The sequence below is a fragment of the Alternaria atra genome (assembly GCF_907166805.1).
Source record: "Alternaria atra isolate CS162 genome assembly, contig: 34, whole genome shotgun sequence".
Lineage (NCBI taxonomy): Eukaryota > Fungi > Ascomycota > Dothideomycetes > Pleosporales > Pleosporaceae > Alternaria > Alternaria atra.
In genome coordinates, this window is record NW_025091333.1 from 1289717 (window position 1) to 1309078 (window position 19362).

General features: G+C 53.6%; 6 protein-coding genes across 6 annotated transcripts; 1 reads left to right on the forward strand and 5 right to left on the reverse strand.

Annotated features, from left to right (window-relative positions):
• Positions 1-1673: 1673 nt before the first annotated feature.
• ALTATR162_LOCUS10876 (uncharacterized protein) lies at positions 1674-3462 on the reverse strand (the record flags this gene model as incomplete). The annotated part of the gene is made up of 2 exons (XM_043318516.1): positions 1674-3350; positions 3406-3462. The coding sequence occupies 2 exons, from the start codon at positions 3460-3462 to the stop codon at positions 1674-1676; spliced, it is 1734 nt and encodes a 577-aa protein (XP_043174451.1).
• A 482-nt stretch (positions 3463-3944) lies between these two features.
• Positions 3945-5222, reverse strand: ALTATR162_LOCUS10877 (uncharacterized protein; the record flags this gene model as incomplete). The annotated part of the gene is made up of 5 exons (XM_043318517.1): positions 3945-4065; positions 4113-4205; positions 4244-4817; positions 4870-4953; positions 5006-5222. 5 exons carry the CDS (start codon positions 5220-5222, stop codon positions 3945-3947), a joined length of 1089 nt encoding a protein of 362 aa, XP_043174452.1.
• Positions 5223-5554: 332 nt separating this feature from the next.
• Positions 5555-7638, forward strand: ALTATR162_LOCUS10878 (uncharacterized protein; the record flags this gene model as incomplete). The annotated part of the gene is made up of 3 exons (XM_043318518.1): positions 5555-5666; positions 5717-7386; positions 7501-7638. The coding sequence occupies 3 exons, from the start codon at positions 5555-5557 to the stop codon at positions 7636-7638; spliced, it is 1920 nt and encodes a 639-aa protein (XP_043174453.1).
• Positions 7639-8278: 640 nt separating this feature from the next.
• ALTATR162_LOCUS10879 (uncharacterized protein) lies at positions 8279-11332 on the reverse strand (the record flags this gene model as incomplete). The annotated part of the gene is made up of 3 exons (XM_043318519.1): positions 8279-8421; positions 8472-11109; positions 11171-11332. 3 exons carry the CDS (start codon positions 11330-11332, stop codon positions 8279-8281), a joined length of 2943 nt encoding a protein of 980 aa, XP_043174454.1.
• An 821-nt stretch (positions 11333-12153) lies between these two features.
• On the reverse strand, positions 12154-15017 carry ALTATR162_LOCUS10880 (uncharacterized protein; the record flags this gene model as incomplete). The annotated part of the gene is made up of 2 exons (XM_043318520.1): positions 12154-14336; positions 14387-15017. The coding sequence occupies 2 exons, from the start codon at positions 15015-15017 to the stop codon at positions 12154-12156; spliced, it is 2814 nt and encodes a 937-aa protein (XP_043174455.1).
• A 551-nt stretch (positions 15018-15568) lies between these two features.
• ALTATR162_LOCUS10881 (uncharacterized protein) lies at positions 15569-18318 on the reverse strand (the record flags this gene model as incomplete). Its single annotated transcript, XM_043318521.1, has 3 exons — positions 15569-16042; positions 16091-18113; positions 18167-18318. The coding sequence occupies 3 exons, from the start codon at positions 18316-18318 to the stop codon at positions 15569-15571; spliced, it is 2649 nt and encodes an 882-aa protein (XP_043174456.1).
• Positions 18319-19362: the final 1044 nt, after the last annotated feature.

The following is a 19362-nucleotide window of genomic DNA, read 5'->3' on the forward strand; positions in this document are numbered from 1 at the left end:
GCTGGGAGTCATCCTACCCTCGTCTAGTCGGCTACGTGGTTCATCTCAGCAACCTTACTGACCGCCTAGCTGCTGCCCAACTCAAATGCACGTATGCCACAACCCACAATGAAGCGGCTCCATGGGAGCCACCATGCAGCCCAACGAGGGCATGGTCGCATATCCGGGCCAGGACCGCAGGACACGTGTAGTCGTGAGTAGCGATCACTGTTTGCTTATTCGACAACAGCGTCACCGTCGAGGAAGGGCGCTTGTGCAACAAGCTGTCTAACGCGCTGGATGACATTCATCAAGTGTTGAGCACCCACGTCACAGAACATTCCTCCAACCATCAACCGGATACAGAACAACGGCAATAGACAACGTCTAGAGCGGGTCTCGATATCGGCCGGTGCGTGCCGTTCTCGCCTATCTTAGCTGCATACTCGAGTGGAGATGATGGTGTTGGGAATACCTAGTCAGAAGAACTGATGGAAGCACATGATCCCTACCTGCGAATACTTCGGGGTATACTGTCAAATCACGGAAACTGATTGTAGTTCATGAAATAGCTGCCTCTTATCCGCCTATGGCCAGAAGCTTCACGTTCATCGTCCAAGGAAGCATTGCTAGTAAGAGCAAGTGCTGTGGTAGCCGCAACGACGACAGCGTGGCGCGCAGCAGCTTTAGGCTCGCCCTTTTCCCTTTTCATTTCCAGGCATCGAGTTAGCAGACTTTCCCCATTCCAATAGTGTAGACTGCAGGGGTTTGCAGGAAAAATATACTAATGTTGAAGTTGAGCAATTTAGCTCTCTGCTGGTGGAGCTTGGTCGCCATCTTGTAGCAGTTCTTCATCTATCAATCCAGGAGCCTATGGCATCACAAAAAATAAGACCAACTAACTGCTTTTCCTGTCAAGAGCCTACCGGCTTAGATCTAGAGCTACAGGTGACTGCTATCCATATCAAGAATTCGCAAATAGCAAAGTCGTATTTCTATGGTAGCATCAACGTCCACATCAAGTACCCACAGTTAGTAATGCCAACCGTAGAGACTGACCATTGAACACCGAAGCCTGAGGCTCACAATGACGAGAGACGGGAACATCACCAACATATACCTGAAGGACAACGCATGTGCCGACTCCAACACATTCACTCCTGCTCCAGCTTTAACACAACAATACGCCATCGAGTTATCCGTATACTGTTACCATCAGTTGAATCGTATTCGCTAGGTTATACCCTTGAGGCAGTTGCAGGCTACTCCCAACTTCAACATCAAAGGATCATAATGTATCCTGGACGTGTTCGTATGTCACCTCGGCCTCTGGCCAAGACATGATATTGCACAGTGACATTCACAATACATTTTCGCATTTGCTGTCGAACATATGGTGCACGCTATAAGTGTTTATGCTATCGTGACCTTAGCCATCTACTTTGTATATTGGAGACACTCACTCTTCACATGCGACCATGGCATCATGAGCGCAAGACTCCTAGCAAGAAATATGGACACGCTGCTAAATGATACTACAAGCATGCAAACCACATGTGAGCTGGACATTGGAGAAAGGAAATCATCTCGAACTAGGGATGAGAAGCCGACTGCAAGGTCCGGCACCAAATGCGTGATCAGATTGGTATCTAGTATGCATCCACAAACGCCTCACAATGCAAGTTGCTTTTCGCCTATGCTTCCTCGTCTTCCTTGTCTTCGTCCGCTGTACCATTTGCTAGGTGTTTTCTAGGTACTTCGAAGACGTAGATGCCGTTCTTGGCCTTTCCAGACATCCATCTGGCTAATCTGGGCTCCTTGCCTACGGCAGCCACAACGCACAGCCCATCTTTGCCTCTGTCGCCCCTCTCTTGAACTGCAAGGCCATTGACAATGCCTCGTATGAGGATGGCTTCGTCCTTGGTATCGCCATTGACCATAGACTCGTCTTCCACAATCGGTACGCGCCCTACTTTACCCACTGGCTCAATGCTCTTCTTGTCCGCTGTAATCTTCCACGCGCGTATCCAGCCATCCCAGCTTGCTGTGAGGATGAGATCGGCAAAAGGAACAGTAGCAAGCGCCGTCACGTATCGCGGTAGCCGGGGACCAGGCTTTACTGATGTTGCGGCGTCATCGTTGGCTGACATTTGCTCGGGCGAGAGCGGTGGATCGCGGCCATGAGTGAGTGGGTATGTGAAGAGAGGCTTCTTCCGGTTGACAGACCATAACGACAGTGCGCCATTGTCAGATGCTGTAACGAACAAGCCCGCATCGAGAAGACCAACGCAATCGATAGAACCCTCAGCATATGCGATGAGCGGGTCGTCATCGCCGGACTTTCCGCCATTGCCTTGTTCATCCTGTTTTTCATCTCCATCAACATTCTTTCCAAATCGACCTTTGCGCAACTTGTCCAAGCCCTTTTGTCTGGCCGTACCACCTCCGTGGAATACGAGCTGGTTTTCCTCGACAACTCTCCACAAACGAGCGGTACGATCTCGTGCGCCTACACTGACGCAAGTCTCCTGGTTGAGCTCCAGCCCACCTGCTACACCAATAACAGCGTCCTGGTGTCCGACAAGCGTCTCGATGTATGCTGATTCTGGCGCACTCCAGACAATGACAGCTCGGTCTGCGCCGCCAGAGAAAAGTTGTTCGGTGCCCCTTCGGAAGGACAGAGAGAGGACGGCGTCTCGATGGCGAGTGAATAGGTGACGGGGCGTGAGGGTGTCAGCGTCCCAGATGATCAGGCGAGCATGCTTGTCACCAGTGGCCAGGTACTTTCCCGAGTCGGAGATGGCTATAGACACAATCTCGCCCGTGTGACCCAGAAAGGCGCGGTCGCCCTTTTTGTTCTTGTTCCCCTTCCGCCAGAGGAGCCTTTTTGGTGTGGTGCGCGGCGTTAGGTTGGACGGTCGGCTGGGGTCGGGCGCATACGACTTTGGGTCAGCGATTTCCCACTTCTCGACGACGAGGTCCTTGCTGATAGTCCAGGCATACGGCAGCCTGACGGCGCATCCTGTCGTGGCTTTTTGCAGCCCTGAGTAGCCGGTCGCATGTGATGCATGCTCAAAGTCAAGATCGGCGGCGATTGACCTATATATCTTGCCCTTGCCTTCTGCGACATCTTCTTTCAGCCGCTCGGCGATGAGGTCCTTGTCGATCTGCTCGGCGTCAAAGCCCACGTCCTCCTCAACCTCGTTGCGGATGTTCTCAAGATAGCGCTCTGCCAGTCTCAGGCGCTTCTCTGCCGCCGTCTCGTTTTCGTCTTCAGAAGTAGTAGAGCCGTCGTCTGCATCGTCGTCGTCGTCGAAAGTAGGTGCGCCATCATCGTCGGATATGTCGCTGCCGCTGATCGACTCTTCTCGCTGGGAGCGGCGAGCATGCGCGTCTGTGTTGCGCCGTTTGGGGGCCGGCGGCGACCTCGCCGCGCTTCCGTTTCCGTTGTGAGGCTGGTGTGGTGAAGAAGGACGACGACATTGCGGTTGCCGTTTGACCTGCGCAAAAGGAATCCAGGGAGTAGTTTGAGCCAAAAGTGCTCTCTCGTCTTCGCGGTTGCAGGTGGAGCTGAAATTTGATCGGCGAACTTTTTTCTAACGCCGACGCCAAGCTTCACAGCGCCAATGCCATCATGGGTGAAAGAATATGTTTTGCATGCCTTCTACAGACAAGCTTACCAGAATATCATACCACGAAGATTTTCGGGTGTGTTTAGTTTGCCTTGGTGTATGTAATAAATGCGACGCGACACAAATCCATGCACTTTCCCCCTAGTGGTACTTTAGATCGCAAGGCGACCATGTACTTTACATCTAGTGTCTTGGGTGTAGAAATATCACCGAGTTCAGGATGCATGAAAGGGTCCGAGTAATCATTTCAACCTCTTTCCTATGATGCCATTGTACATGATACTCATGGCTCTATCTTCAATTATCATCATCATCCAAGTCCAGGCGATGGCTCTACAGCTTCTGGTAGTCCAACTTGCCCTCCAGCTTCTTTGACTCAGCCATCTTCCGTACTGCCTTGTTGAAGTCGTCCTGGTTGATCGAGTCTCGGTAGTCTTTGATGGCGAAGAGACCACTGTGGTGGGTTAGCCATACTGTAATCATACGGGAAGAGGTGCTTACGCTTCTGTGACAACGTTACGTAGATCGGCACCGTTCATGCCATCGCTCATCTTCACAATGCTCTCAAAGTCAATCTCCCCATCTGTCACTACGCTGGCAGAGTGGATCTTGAGAATCTCGAGACGACCCACTTCATTGGGTAGGGAATCTCGAGCTTACGGTCAAGACGTCCGGCGCGGAGAAGAGCAGGGTCGAGCGTGTCTGGTCGGTTTGTGGCCATGATGATCTTGGTCTGTCCTAGGTAGTCGAAGCCGTCGAGCTGGTTTAGCAGCTCCATGAGAGTCCGCTGAATTTCACGATCTGCCGAAGTCCCCTCAGAGAAGCGTCGTCCACCAATAGCGTCGATTTCGTCCATGAAGATGATGCAGGGCTCATGCTCCTTTGCGTAACCAAACATCTCGCGGATTAGTCGCGCCGACTCTCCAATGTACTTGTCGACGATGGCCGAACTGACCACCTTGAGGAAGTTGGTCTCAAGACTGCTCGCCACAGCGCGTGCCAATAGTGTCTTACCAGTGCCCGGCGGTCCGTAGAGCAACACTCCCTTTGGTGGTTTGATGCCTACTCGCAGGAAGAGCTCTGGATTCTTCAGCGGCAGTTCAATCACCTCACGTAGTTCTCTGATCTGCTCGTTGAGACCACCAATACCGCCAAAGCTAACCTGCCCCGGGTCTTCGAGCGACATGTTGTAGACGAGCGGATCGACTTCACGGGGGAGCATGCATTATGGTAAGCGTCGTCATATCCAGAGCCACACGTGTGCCTTGCTTGAGCTTGGCCTTGTCGACCTTTGACCGGCATCCCACGACGTAACGGGGCCCCGAGGATGCCTTGACAATGACTGCGGGGACATTAGTGTGGCGTCTCTTGAGCTCATGCAAACGCATACGTACATCGTTCCTCGTCCAGCTGCTTCAGTACCTCTCCTATTATCTGGCCGACGCTCTGCAGCGCCTTGATGTTGTCCTCTGATACGTCAAAGTCGTGCTGGAGGCCTTTGATGTCCAGTCGCAGCGCCTTGAGCTTGGCCTCCCATTCTCTCGACTCAAGCAGCTTGGACTTGTAAGCTTCGAGGGCGTGTTCGCGCTCTTGGTCGCCGCTTCCGCTCATGGTGAGGTTGTGCGGTGGGTGTGAGTGTAGTTGTGATGGAGGATGAGGGCGGGAGGCGGTAATGGCGAGGCGGCCGGGCTTGGTGCGGAATCGAGATGGTGGTGTATCAGTATACGCAGTCAGTGATAGCGAGTATCAACCTGGGCTGGGGTCAAAGGTTGGAGCGCGAGATGTCCGTGGTGACGGCGATGATGTTCGGTGATGTCGTTGGTGTTGTTGCGGAATGCGGGAGACTGTCCGAGAAAGTGAGAGCGCGTCTGGTCGGAAGCTCCGACCCTGCATCCTTGAGCTTGCGACAGCCGATCCGCCCACGACAAACTCACTGCATCGTCATGATGGAAATCGATGGATCACAGTCGCCGAGCAAGATGAAGCGCTCGCGTGCTGACATGGAGGCTGACGGCGCCGTCTCTGCCAGAGAAGCTGCTGCCCAAGTCCAAGACGGTATTGCCAATCCGCGCCCCACGCGCACCAACTCCCTAACATTCTCTTAGACGATACATCCTCCGACGACGATGACTTTGGGCCGGCCCTCCCGTCCTCAGCGCCCAAGAGGAAAAAGCGCAAGTTGCCGTATGAGAAGCTCTATGTCGCTGCCCTGCCCAGCGCAACCCGCTATTCCAAATCACTCATGCACCGCGAGCAACTATGCTTTACCACTTTGACCCCCCACACCGACTTCCTCATAACAAGCTCCGTTGACGGCGTGGTCAAGTTTTGGAAGAAGGACTTTGGCGGTATAGAGTTTATCAAGGAGTTCAAGGCGCACAATGGCGAGATCAAGTCTGTCAACGTGAGTGCCGATGGCCGTAGTTTTGCTACTGCAGGCGCCGACAAGACGATCAAAATCTTCGACGTTGTCACCTTCGACCTCCTGGCCATGCTGAGCGTCGACTACACACCTAGGGCGGTTTGCTGGCTGCACGGCCGAGGCGCAAGCTTTCCCCAACTCGCCGTCAGCGCCGAAGAGAATAGTTGCATCTGCATATACGATGGCAGGGGGGAAAACCCGGAGCCGCTACAAACGCTGAAGAGCATACACAGGGCGTCGGTCAGCATAATGGCGTACAACAATGAATTCGACTGTGTCGTGAGCGTCGATCAAGGGGGCATGGTGGAATACTGGAGACCCAATGGAAACTATGAAAAGCCAGACAACGTATGGTCGCTGAAGAGCTCCACGAACTTGTTCGAGTTCAAAAAGTCAAAATGTGTGCCCTCGTCGCTTACCATATCCCCTACTGGGAAGCAGTTTGCGACCTTTTCCTTTCCGGATCGCAAGATCCGCATCTTCGATTTTGCAACGGGCAAACTCTATAGGACATACGATGAATCTATTGAGACTATCACCAGCATGCAACAGGCCGGTACCGCTGTCCAGCATCTAGAAGACATGGAGTTTGGTCGACGGATAGCCGTCGAGAGAGAGCTTGACCAGCCCACGACAAGGGGTCGCATGAATGTCATATTTGACGAAACGAGTAATTTCATTTTATACGGCAGCATGTACGGCGTCAAAGTCATCAACACATTGACCAACAAGCTCGTGAAGCTGTACGGCCAAGAAGAATCCATCCGGCCGCTATGGCTGTGTCTCTACCAGGGCCAGCCAGAGAAGAAGGGTGTTGTCACAGTCGAAATGGCAGCAAGCGAGAACCCACTACTCCAAGAAGCCGAGGCGAGAGACGCTATGCTGGTCTCGACAGGTTCTGGCAAGGTCCGCTTCTACATGTACACCAATGATGCCAGCGCTACCAAGTCGACTCGTGACGTGCAGAACGAGAAGCCCCGTGCCGCCGCCTCGAACAAACAAAAGGACGACAAAGCGCTTGCAGCAACGGGTACTACGGCCATTCTCCACACTACCTACGGCGACATTACCATCCGTCTCTTCCCGGACGCGGCACCCAAGGCCGTGGAGAATTTTGTCACGCACGCACGCAACAACTATTACAACAACGTCATCTTCCACCGCGTAATCCGCAAGTTCATGATACAGACCGGTGACCCACTTGGCGACGGCACCGGCGGAGAGAGTATCTGGGGCAACGAGTTTGCAGACGAGTTCTCCAACTTGAAACACGACAAACCCTATACGGTGAGCATGGCGAATGCTGGGCCAAATTCAAACGGAAGTCAATTCTTTATTACTACTGAAAAAACTGTAAGTTTCCATCTCTCTCTCTCTCTCTCTCTCTCTCTGTCCGTCTCTCTCTCTTTCTCTCATCATCTATCAGTCCGATGGCGAAGCGGCACGCTGACTGTGACATACATATAGCCCTGGCTCGACAACAAGCATACCATCTTTGGACGAGCGATCGCAGGCATGGATGTTGTTCACAAAATCGAGAACACCAAGGTATACAAGGAGAAGCCGGAGGAGGATATCAAGATTATCAGCATCTCCATCTCTTAGGAGTGCGAGCGGCAAGACAATGGACTTGATAGTCGAATGCGTAGGGCATTCCCGTTGTTCCTTTTGAAGTGGAAGAATGGTGCAGTACCACGCATTGCATAGCTTTGATACCTAGTTGCACATCAAGAAATGCAAGTATAGTAGGGACGAACCAAACTACTACCCTGCAAGCATCACGTTTACTGTAAAGTCTGCAATTTCGATACATTAACTCGTACCCATTATTCTCCCCATCGACATACTGCGCAGGATTCAATACGTGCTCGTTTGCCTAAACGACTGGTCTAGGATGAACGCAACAACTACGTCTCAGGACAACTCAAGACGTCATCCCGTGACATAAGAAATACAACCAAACGCCGCCTAAGCCATGCGCCTAGACCCGCTATATAATTCAAACGACGCCTGACAGTAATAAGAAACTGCACATCATCGCTGCCCAAGATCCTGGTATCATATGCGAACGCGTGCGAGTGCGCCAAAGCCCTCCATGAGGCGCCATTATCCCCAACTAGGCAGAAAAAAACCCCCAAAGCAAACCTATACAAGCAAACCAAAGTGGCGTGCAGACCATCCCATTCCTAGACGCCAGTAAATGTAAAGTTGCTTGCGAACGTGTAGAAATTCTTGCTCTACACGACTACTTCGCAGCACCTTGGGAAGGCGAGCTGCGACCGACGGAGTGTGGTGCGGGCGCACTAGTAATGGAAGTGCGCTTCTGTGTCCTGAGCGCGTCAAGTTTTTTCTTGAGCGCTCGCTGACGGCTTCTCATCTGCTCGAGAACTGTGACGGTTAGCGGCATTCCCCTCAGAGGACACTGTAGCGGCACTTACGCTTCTGAATCGAGCGTCGATCTTCGCCATCGAGACCATTGATTTCCTCAGCATCAGCCTTGTCGTTGGGCGAGTCTTCCTCTTCTTCCAAGACAGCTTGAAGCATTGTAATGGCAGTCCAGTAATTGATATCACAGTCGGCCAAGTTGTGTCCAGTGAGTTCGTCAATAGCTGCCTGGCGGCTCATCTCTAGGGAGCGGTCGTACAATAGTTTCTCGGCCGTAACGCCAGTTGTAAGCAGGATGTTCTCGGCAGAACCGACCGCAGTCGCAGAGCCAGATGCTGCCGACCGGTTCTGAGGATGACTGGGATGGTCTGTTGGTAGCTGCTGCTGTGCCTGCTTGAGCTTGCGTGCAACAATCTCAGATTTGATACAGCATTCATTGAATCGGTCGCGCATCCACGAGACAACCTGGCCAAGCTTTGCGTTGGTTCGACCTGCTCCGTCGGAGCCACTAGTACGGCGAGTCCGGTTCCAGTAACTCCCGGTTAAGTCCATGGCCTTGTTCAACATTGCCAACGTTTTGACAAAAAGCACTAGCGCTTCCTCAGAGATGATAAGAACAGTATCGGGCGTCAAGTCATCGTCGTCATCATCGTCATCCTCAATCACATCACTACTAGGCTTGCGAGCAACGCCTGTGGAGCCGATACCTAGAGCTGGATCGCTTGGTGCAACTGGGACGAGCTGGCTGTACTTGACTTCGGCGAAACCATAAACAACGTGACTGAGCTGCGCCAGATCCTCAATCCTCTTCACAGTGGTCATGTCCTCGTCCTTGCCAACCACTTTGCCTCCGTCGCCGACTAGCAGCATGCTGCTTTGTGCAGTCGGATACGCTGGAAATGCGGAATAGCCCTGTGGGGGAGATACGCCCTTCATAACAGGTGGCGACAGACCAAGCCCTCGAATGTTGACCATGTTCATAGCCTTGGATAGGGCGGAAGTAGCGGTTTCGAAACTTGGGCGATACTGTCTCCGGCTGTAAGAAGCTGTGCGTTGGTGCGTAATGGCTGGCTTTTGTTGGATCTGAATAGCTTTGGAGGGGACTGCGCCAGTGGTCGATGTTGGAGACCCTTGTGTTGTCGAACGTCGCTTCATAGCGGCCTCTCGGTGAATGGGACGATCTCGCTGTGTTTGCGGGCTGTTAGCAATCTCGTCTGCGAGTGCATCAATCTCCACACGGCGCTTCTCTACAAAGACAAAGCCCTCATCCAACGCGTTATCTTGTGCGGCTCGTTCTGCGGCTTCTTTCAGTACGTTAGCTTCAGCTCTCTGTGGGATCCGCTCGCGTTCAAAGTGCTCCTTGAGGCCGGTTGGTGTCGGTGCTTGCTCATCGCGAGAATACTTGCGCCTGTGGCTGATAGTAGTAGCTGCGGCGGTCTGATCTTGCAGTGTCGCGGTACGTCCCGGTGCGGTTGCAGCGTTGGTAAGAGTGGGTCGGCGGTGTTCGCGAGTTGAAGTGCGTTCCTCGCTAGGATCAATCGGGGCGTTGCTGGCTCTTCGTGCAGAAAGATGTTGCGGCGGAGTGCTCGAGAAGTTACCGGAAACGGGTCTGGAGCTAGGCCGTGAAGGCGGTGTTGTGCCAAGGGTAGTCGTCCTGTCTCTGGGCAAGGGCGAGTAGGGGCTGTCAGCAGTTCTTGAGTCGATCTCAACAGGCGCTTTCTGTAGTCGCTTGGGTGGCTCGATCGGTGGCTCTAGTACAGAGGTTTGCATACGTTCAGAAGCTTGCATGGAGCCAGGAAGGTCTTCGTCCACCATATTTGGGATTTCATCGCGAATAACCGGGTCTGAGAAGAAATGCTCGTAGGACATACGCTCAGTTGGCTTTCGCTTCAAGAGTGCGCGGATGAGGGTCTTCATAGCCCTGCTGCTGACGAGACCTTCTGGAAATCGGACCTGGTCCTTGCGCTCTTCGATCTTGCGCAGCAACTCTACATGGTTGTTCGCTCTGAAAGGTGGTCGAGCACACATCATTTCGAAGAGAACAGTTCCCACGGACCATAGATCAGCCTTTGCATCGTACTTTTCGTATCGCAGAATCTCTGGCGCCATGTAGAGGGGAGAGCCGCAGAGGGTTTCGGCCAACGAGGTAGTCGGCAGAATCCTAGCGAAGCCGAAATCAGCAATCTTGAGCATGGGCAAAGAGGCGATGCCAGTAGCGGGTATCAAGGAATTGGCACTGGCGGCTAGAGGCATGCGTTCCAGAGTGCCACTCTGCGAGTAGAACATGGATGACGGGTTGAGGAGCAGGTTCTGGGGCTTCAGATCACGATGGATGTAGTTCTTGGACCGCAGGAACTCGAGCGCGCTCGCCATCTGCTTGGCAAAGTGGCGGACGACGACCTCATGTAGGCCGCCCACGGTTGGGTTGGGGTACTTTTCTATCATGCGCTGGGTCTGTGGGTGGTTGACGAGATCAGATCGCTTCTTGATGAAGGCTGACAGGTCGCCGAGTTCACAGAACTCCATGATGATGTGCATGCGAGAGGGCGTCTCATGGCAGTCGATGAGCGACACTATGTGCGGGTGGTGCAGACTGCGCAAGATTGTGATTTCCGAGACGAGGTTGTCTTTGAGTTTCTTGTTCAGTTTGGTCATGTTGACCGACTTGATGGCGACCGACTGCCGTTTCTCCTGTACAGGGACGTAGTTAGCACTCGATGCTCGCTCGGGGAGCAAGGGTAGCACAACATACGATGTGAATGCCACGATAGACTTCGGCGAAGCTACCTTTGCCAATATGATGCAAGCGCTTGAACTTGCCGATAATCTGCTCCGAGCCCGTGGCAGCGGGCGACGACGTCGACGGCGATGCACCCGACCGCCGTGGGGCGGGCGGGTTTGAAGGTGTAGCCATTGTAGGCGGCGCTGGCTGAGAAGCCGGGCCCGGACGAGGCTGCTGGAGTCTATGTAGCCAGTCGTCAGCTACCAGCGAAGATGCGGATACAGGGTAGCCGTGAGGGCGTTTGACATGGGCTGTCGTCGTCGTCGGGCTATCGATAGTGGTGAGGGATGGATGATGGTCGTGGTAGTGAACGCGACGGCGGCGGCAACGGGGATGCAAGGCGCGACGAGTAGACGAGCGAGGAAGATATCAGATTGGACAGAAGAAAGCAGAGCGGTAGAAGGAAGTGGGAGATTAGGGGAGCAGGAGAATGAATGCAGCAGGATAGCAGGCAGTAGTCAGTAGGCGGTAGGCGGTAGTCGAGGCGTGGGACATCTGGAGTAGTCGTGGTTGATGCACGTGCGATAACGCGCGCGTGCTCGCCGCTAGCTAGCTAAGAAAGTGCACTACCTTACAACAGTCCTACTACGACTACAAAACATGAGTCAAAGTCTGTTCAATCTACAGTTAGTACGCCCCCGTACATGCTCATCGGCTTATACAGGTTTGCATGTTATAGCATGTGGTGGAAGAGTTGTAAAGCGCAGAGTCCGGAAGCATATCGCTGGCTTAATCTGCGCGACGATAAGCGTGAAGCGCCATTAGCCCCTCATCTGGCCGTCGGGATGACCTGCACCGGCATTGCATCTTCTCCCCCATCTCTGACGTAACTCCCTCGAGGCTGGAGATGCAAGTCATACTCCCCTGCGCAAATGGCCATGTGAACGGCATTTTAGTATACCAGACTATCTACGGCGTACCTGCGTCCCGCCTGATGCGGCTGAATCCGTTGCCTACAGCCTGACACCCCTCACAAGAGCCCATAGTATGACTGGCACTATCACATTGTCGTTCCCGCCTGTGAGCACCGCCTCGTTGAGGCTTGCGCCCGTCGCGCATAGACCCGCCTTACCCGCCGTGAGCAATGCGTCCTGGACCCACTCGCCCGTCGTCTTCTGCCCTGCCTGACCACTATCCCATCCAACGTGAAGCCAGACTCTACTCACCACGAGCCCAACCGACACTGCAACTGCAAACGCTAAGGAGCCCTCAAGTGACTTTCCGCCTGCCCACGGCCATTTCCGCCGTCCGTAGCGGCGGCCGATGAGAGATGCCGCGGCATCGCCCATGCCTACACATACCACCCCTGCCACCATACTCACGTCCCTATCTTTGACCTCCCAGCCTTGCCAGGGCTCGTCGCCATCTCGGTCTACACCTGCGAGCGATAGCCAAAGTGGTATTGCGCATCCAATCAAGAGGAAGATGTGCGACACTACCACTGGGCCCCGGAGATCGCGACCGTCCACATACGGTGTGAGGAACCTGGCAATGGGCTTGGACAGCGGCGGCAGCTGCGAGGCGCGAATCAGATCCAGAAGGAGAAATATCGCAAGCACCAGCGCAAGGGCCAGCGCGACAAAACATGGGTCGATGAAGATGGTCGGAAGAAGCATCGCGACCATGGTGCCATGGAACACCTTTCTGCGTGTGTCGACTTCTACAACTGCGGAAAGCGAGAAGACTGCAATGAGACCAGCAAAGATGGTTCCAGCACAGTACAGACTCAGCAAGAGACGCGTGTTTGCTTCGCCCAGCACTAAGCAACGGACATATTCCGCAGGTGACAGATGCTGTGCGGACTCGAGCATGTCGTCAGGGTCCAGTCTCGATGGCAGAGGGACCCACCAGTCCAAGTTCCACTGGAATACTTCCCATCGCACGCGCGGTACATTGCCAAAAAGGTAACCGATGGCCCATCCAAACGGTTCGTGGTGGTGAAGAGCATGTTCGCCGATACTATACCGGATTGGTCCAAGTATCAAAGCGACTACAATCACATAGAAGTATCCCGCGTACAGCCATTTCCTCGTGGTGGCTTCGGTAGGCGTGAGTGACAGGTAAGACTGCACAATTGATCTCGATCGCCTTCGGTTCGAATATCGATGTTTTGACTCGTGGTCTTCAGCAGTGAGGACTGGAAGGGTATTCCTACGCTTACGTCCACTGCTATGAGTGGCTTCTTCGCCAGCATTCGGCTGCTGGAAGCTCGTGTTTGTCGCTTCAGCAGCAGATCGCGGCTCGTCGCCATTCATGTAAAGTCTGCTGTGTTTCACAGAATCTAGAATGTTGACTTTCAGGCTCTTGGTCTTGTGAAGAGGATTTTCGAATGTAGGTTCTTCTTCGTCCGCATCACTGTCACTCACGTTTCTCACAGAACCACTCCCACCGCGCTTGGACCGCAGGCTGTGGTTCAGGACCTGCAAGAAATTCTGTCGAGCTCGGATGACTTGACCAGCATGTCGAAGCCTCCATCGTGGAATGCGTGCAAGCGCTACGCCCCACTTCAGGATCTTGCCGCAAAGCAAGAAAACACCCAACCCGCCCAGCCACAACAAGACGGTGAGTATGGTTGCTTGAGGGGTATCCGAGAACAACAGAAGGTTGATGAGCCCAATGGAAAGCAGATGCAATTCTGCTGGTAGGAGGCTCGTCGTGGTGAGATAGTACAGCGGCGGTAGTAGCGCCTGATGCAGGGGAAACAACGTCACCAGAAGTTCTGGGTCTAGACCTTGGTTAGGCGGGGGTAACTTGAGTTTGTATGGTGTCTGTGCAAACAACCGAGAGGGTATATCGGTGTTCTCGGCAGCGATCAGGGGCATGATGGACACCAGCCAATGCAGAGGAGAATAGCCCAAGGTAGCGCTCCTGAATGGAACAAGTCTGGCTGGTAAAGCGGCTAGTCCAAGCAACATGTTGGGTAGAAGGGGCTTTGACGATGAGGCAAACAGTGATATCGCAATCAGGACGGGCAATATTGGGGGGTAGAGTATAGTGGCTGGATCGAAGGCGGCTGGTAGATGTATTTGACGGCCAAGCCGGAGTTGAGAGTGATTTCTCCATGAGTAGTACAGAAGCCGAAGCGGATATAGCCCCAAAACGCTAGCCATGACTGCAACATGCGTCAACAACTCTACTGGACACAGGTTAGCATACTTTGGCACATGCAAAGGGAGGCAGACTGACCTCTATGCCATGCCAGCAGCTTGCCCCAGCAGTCGCAACCGCGGACGGCGAGGACGGCAATGCCTGCGAGCAACGCAGTCTCGGTCGTTCTCCTGACCAGCTCGTTGCGCCGCCGTTGGAGATATTTTTGCCTGGCTGCCCTCGCTTCGTCGTCACTATGGTATACATCTCCCTTGCGCCTCGTCTTGCTGGTGCGGGTGAAGTAGCCCTCGGAGAGCTTTCTCCCCTCGTCGTCGATTTGTGTGGGAGTGAGAAGGGGACTCGCCCATTCCTCTGTTCCTAATGACCGCGAATCACGAAGGCCCTTGTGCGGTCGTAGGGGAGGAGCAGGTAGTGCCTTGATAAGGCTACAGCCCTCGTCGTCAGCCTCGGTGCCGCTTTCGCTTGGTGACTGTGATGCCGTTTTCCTACGTGTCCTGCCGTCGTTGTCATGCATGGTATTGTCCAAAGGCCGAGGCGGGGTTCGCGATTGCGATTGCGAGTGCGGAGGAGCGTCATGCGCCGGATCTGGCGACTGTCTCCGTATCTCGTCTCTGTGACGCAAATACGGGTGGGGTGAGCGGCGGAACTGCTGGAGCTCTTCGATGTCGTCGAGCGCAAGCGCGTCTGCGGGTGCTGTCTCTTGCGCCATGATGGCCCTAGCTCTGTTCTTTGTGCCTGCACGACTATGGGAAAGTCGTGCGACACAATTGTCGAATGTCTATCGTGAATGCACGTACATGCACGTCATACGAGTCGACAGTGGCGCGGAAGTCGGCAGCAGTCGTTGCGCTTCCAAACTGGCGATTCTCACATGTTCGGCTGCTGGCACGTTCAGAAAGGCCGACGTAACCTTCTCTCATGTCCCCACTAGGGGGTTAAGGATTACCCAGGTAGCCACCTACAACGAAGCTCCTTCTATACAAGTTGTACAAAATCCTCTATGCAGGGGTAAATATCGTCTTGTGTTTATCTAGTTTCGTAAGACAAGACACTGTAAATACCTTTAGGGTAGCTTTTGCTAGATGCTTTGTAGTCCTCAACCGGCTACATCAGCGTGAATCATCCTGTCGAACATTGAAAAAGAAAAAAACTTGTCGTGTTTGTTGGGTACACAATGTATTGATGGCGCAAGAGTATCTTCTGTTTTCTCTATCTATTTGTACAGCCATCTCTCAAGGCAGTCCCCCAAACATTCCGCTCCTACTGCAGGTACTTGTGTTCCTGTAGCCATGTCTTGACGTCGTCCGCATCTCTCTCGAGCCATGCGGCTTTGGCGCTGATGGCGTCAATGCTCTGAGACAGCGCCATGTCAAAGCCCTTGGTGCTCTTGCTCTTGAAGAACGCCTGGATGTCCTCTATGTGTTCCCGGTGAGTGAAGCCCGATGTCGTAATGGCAACAACCGAACTTAGCATGCTCAAGCTGGGGGGCAACCTTCTCTCCAGCTCCTCCCAGTTGTCCTTGACCCATTTCCAAAGCGCGTGACAGCCCTCTGCGTGTGACCTCAAGGCTGCAATGGGCAGATAGATATCCTGGCCTTTGACCTCATCGCTGAGAGCCATGGCGAGCGTGCGCTGGATGAGCTCTGGCGACTTGGCACGACCAAGCGCACGAAGAGCCGAGTTACGCTCGTCGCTCGTGGCAGCATTTCGTGTCTCGTTGACAATGACGTCATACTATGGATGATTAGTTTAAGTTTCACATGTCACAGTACAAGGACTCACCTCTTCTGGCCCACCATTCGCCAAAACAATGGCGTATACGCTGCCGCGGATGTTGGGGTGGATGGCAGACTTGTCGCCTGCCTTGAACTTCTCAAACATGTCGAAGGATGCCTTGATAATCTTCTCGTCTCCAGCGATACCGGCAGCACCAAACATGAGACCCTTGAATTGTTGTTCGATATGGCCATCCGTCTCATTGAATGTCCATCCCAGCTCATGTGCCTTCTCTGCGCTAAGCTCCAGTTGGAACTTCTTCAGAGCATCTCTGATCTTCTGGTCCTCGAACATCCATGCGCCTCGGAGGGAACCAATGCGACCGGTGATTTCTCCCCAGACAACGAACTCTGCCTCGTGTTTGAAGCTGTCCAGAAGCGAGAGTATGCCAGACGTCTTTTGATAGCCAGACGCGGCCAGCGAACCAGCATCGGCAATCATACCAGCTCTGTCCTCAACAGTCAAGAGGCCCTCCTTGGCCGAGATTCCAAGCTTCCGTAATCGCTCTGGCGTGTACGAAGTTCGGTAGAGGCCAGAATGGTCTGCGTTAAGCTTGAAGAAATCGAGATCCTTGAGCTTGAAGTCGGCTTCGCGGTCGAAAAGCGTCAAGTCTTCGTCAACCCCTTCTTTCGTCCGCAGGGCGAGAAATACTGGGTATAGAGTTTGGTCTTCTTCTGGCTTGACGTCGGCTGTACGGAGGAAGCGGTTCTGCTTCAGATGGATAGAGTCGGTGCCCTCAGTGACGGTAACGACTGGGAATCCGACCTTTTTGGTCCAAATGTCCATAACCTTGCCAACATCTTTGCCACTGGCATCAGCCAAGGCAGCCCACAGGTCACCAGTCTCTGTGTTGCCATAGGCGTGCTTTTTGAGATAGCGCCGAATGCCCTCCATGAAAGTGTCCTCTCCGACATATTTGGAGATCATGCGAATGACACTGGAGCCCTTGGAATAGGAGATGGCATCAAAAATCTGGTTGATCTCGTCTGCCCGCTTTACGGGCACCTCAATGGGATGGCTGCTGCGTAGAGAGTCGAGCGAAAGTGCGCTAGCCAGGTTGTCCGTAACATAGCCTTCCCAGACCTTCCAGTCAGGGTAGAAAACGTTGCAGGAATACCATGACATCCAAGTTGCGAATCCTTCGTTGAGCCACAAGCCATCCCAGAAGTCCATGGTCACGAGATTGCCGAACCATTGATGTGCGAGCTCGTGCTGCACCGTCTCGGCAACGCGCTGCTTGGTAGCCGCACCGCTGACCTTTTCGTCGATGAGTACGTCGACAACACGATAGGTGACGAGGCCCCAGTTTTCCATGGCGCCTGCACTAAAGTCGGGGATGGCGACCATGTCCATCTTGGGCAACGGGAAGGGACTGTCAAAGGTTTTCTCGTAAAACTCCAGCGTCTTTGCCGCCAGCTCAAGAGAAAAACGGCCGTGCTCAATGTCTCGGTCCTTTGGAGCATAGACTCGCACAGGGACGCGGAAGTTGTTCGTCTCGATATAGTTGAGCTCACCAACGATGAAGCACAGGAGGTACGTCGACATGAGGGGCGTCGGGCTGAAGGTGACGGCCTTGCGCTTTCCGCCCGAGACGGCGCTGTCGACCTGTTTCTCCGACGCCACGTCCATGTTGCTGAGGCAGGTCATCTTCTCGTCGGCGATGAGGGTGACGGTGAATTTGGCCTTGAGGGCCGGCTCGTCGAAGCAAGGAAACGCCCGCCTGGCATCCGTAGGCTCCATCTGGGTCGTCGCCATGTATGTGGTGGAGCCGTCGGCGGCCTTGAAGGACGAGCGGTAGAAGCCGGCCATGTTGTCGTTGAGGACTCCGGAGAAGGTCATGGTGAGCTTCGCCTGGCTGCCGCCGGGGATGGTCTGGTCGAAGCTGACCTTGGTCGTCTGCGCATCGTCGTCGGTGGTGACATTGGGCGATTCGGTGATGACCTGCTGGCCGGCAGTGACCTTGGTCGAGTGGATCTTGAGCTCGTTGGTGTTGAGGGAAATCGAGGTGGTGTCATCGACGACGTCTAGACTGGCGGGGGTGTCAGCGGGGTGTTTTCTCGTACAAGACACACATGTGCATACTCGATGGTGACGGTGCCTTGGTAGGTGAAGTTGGCAAAGTCCGGCTCTAGCGTCAGGTCGTAGTGGATGGGCTTGACATTGGCGGGCAGCACCTCGCGGCCCTTGGTGATGTCTATGGACGAGTGGCCCTCTGCGCCAAAGTGCTTGCACATGTTTCGTCGGTGAGAACAGTGCCTGACAGTGACAAAGGCAGGGTGTCGGGATGGTGGAGGGGAACGAAGTGATGGTGTCGACGATGTAGCGGGGTAGCGGGAGAGGCGAGAGGTTGGCGTGAGCGTGTGCAAGAGCGTCCGACGTGGCTTCAGTCGACTGGGACTGTAGCAAGGAGTGATGAGTCTTGACACCAGAAGACGGCCATGATGGGTGAAGCGGTGCATCTAGCTTCTCGTGTGCTGTGGTGCGACGCGTGCACACAATACCAAGGAACCCTGGAAGCACAGAAGATGCCCAAGCACACTAACACAATAGTAGTTCCTAAAGGTATTCACAACCCTCTTACTTTATCAGCACGCTGCTTTAGAAGCGCACAGAGCGAGACGGGCCGTGAGCGTCTTTCATGGTCTCGTGCCCCTACGCGGACTAGTGCTCCGCTAGTGGGTATTTAAATCTCGCGTTTTCGATTTTTTTTCCCCTTCAACACGCAAGAAAGTCCTCCCAGCGTCACCCTCTCCGCAGAGACGCTGTGTGTTCTGGCAATACTGCCAGTTCTTGCTAGAGAAGAGCTAGCCCTCGTTTGAGCCCTTTCGCAATTCCTGCATGAGTGAAAGGGTATAGAAGTAGGGTTACATAATATCGCTGTGCATATGGTATCGTGCTGTCAATGTTGGACAAAGGAAGTGGCGCATTCGTAAGATGTGCTTTTGGTTCGAACAAGAGTTTCGACTTGCATCTTGTTATCATACGAAGACGCCTGCTTTTGATACATCGTTCACAAGACTGCAATACATACACTCTGCAGGATACGTTATCAGTAGGCGCAAGTCTCTACAAGTACAAAACTCGGTAAATACCTTTGGGGTACTATCCATGGTATAGATTCTAAAGAGTGTGCTTCTTCGTATTTACTGCCTTTGCCTTTCGAAGCCATGTATGCTCGGTTAGAGATGGTCCTGGAACAGGTCATGTGAAATCATTTTCCCATGCACGACGGCAGGGAGCGAAGGAATATGATTCGCATTACTTACTGCAGCAAGATG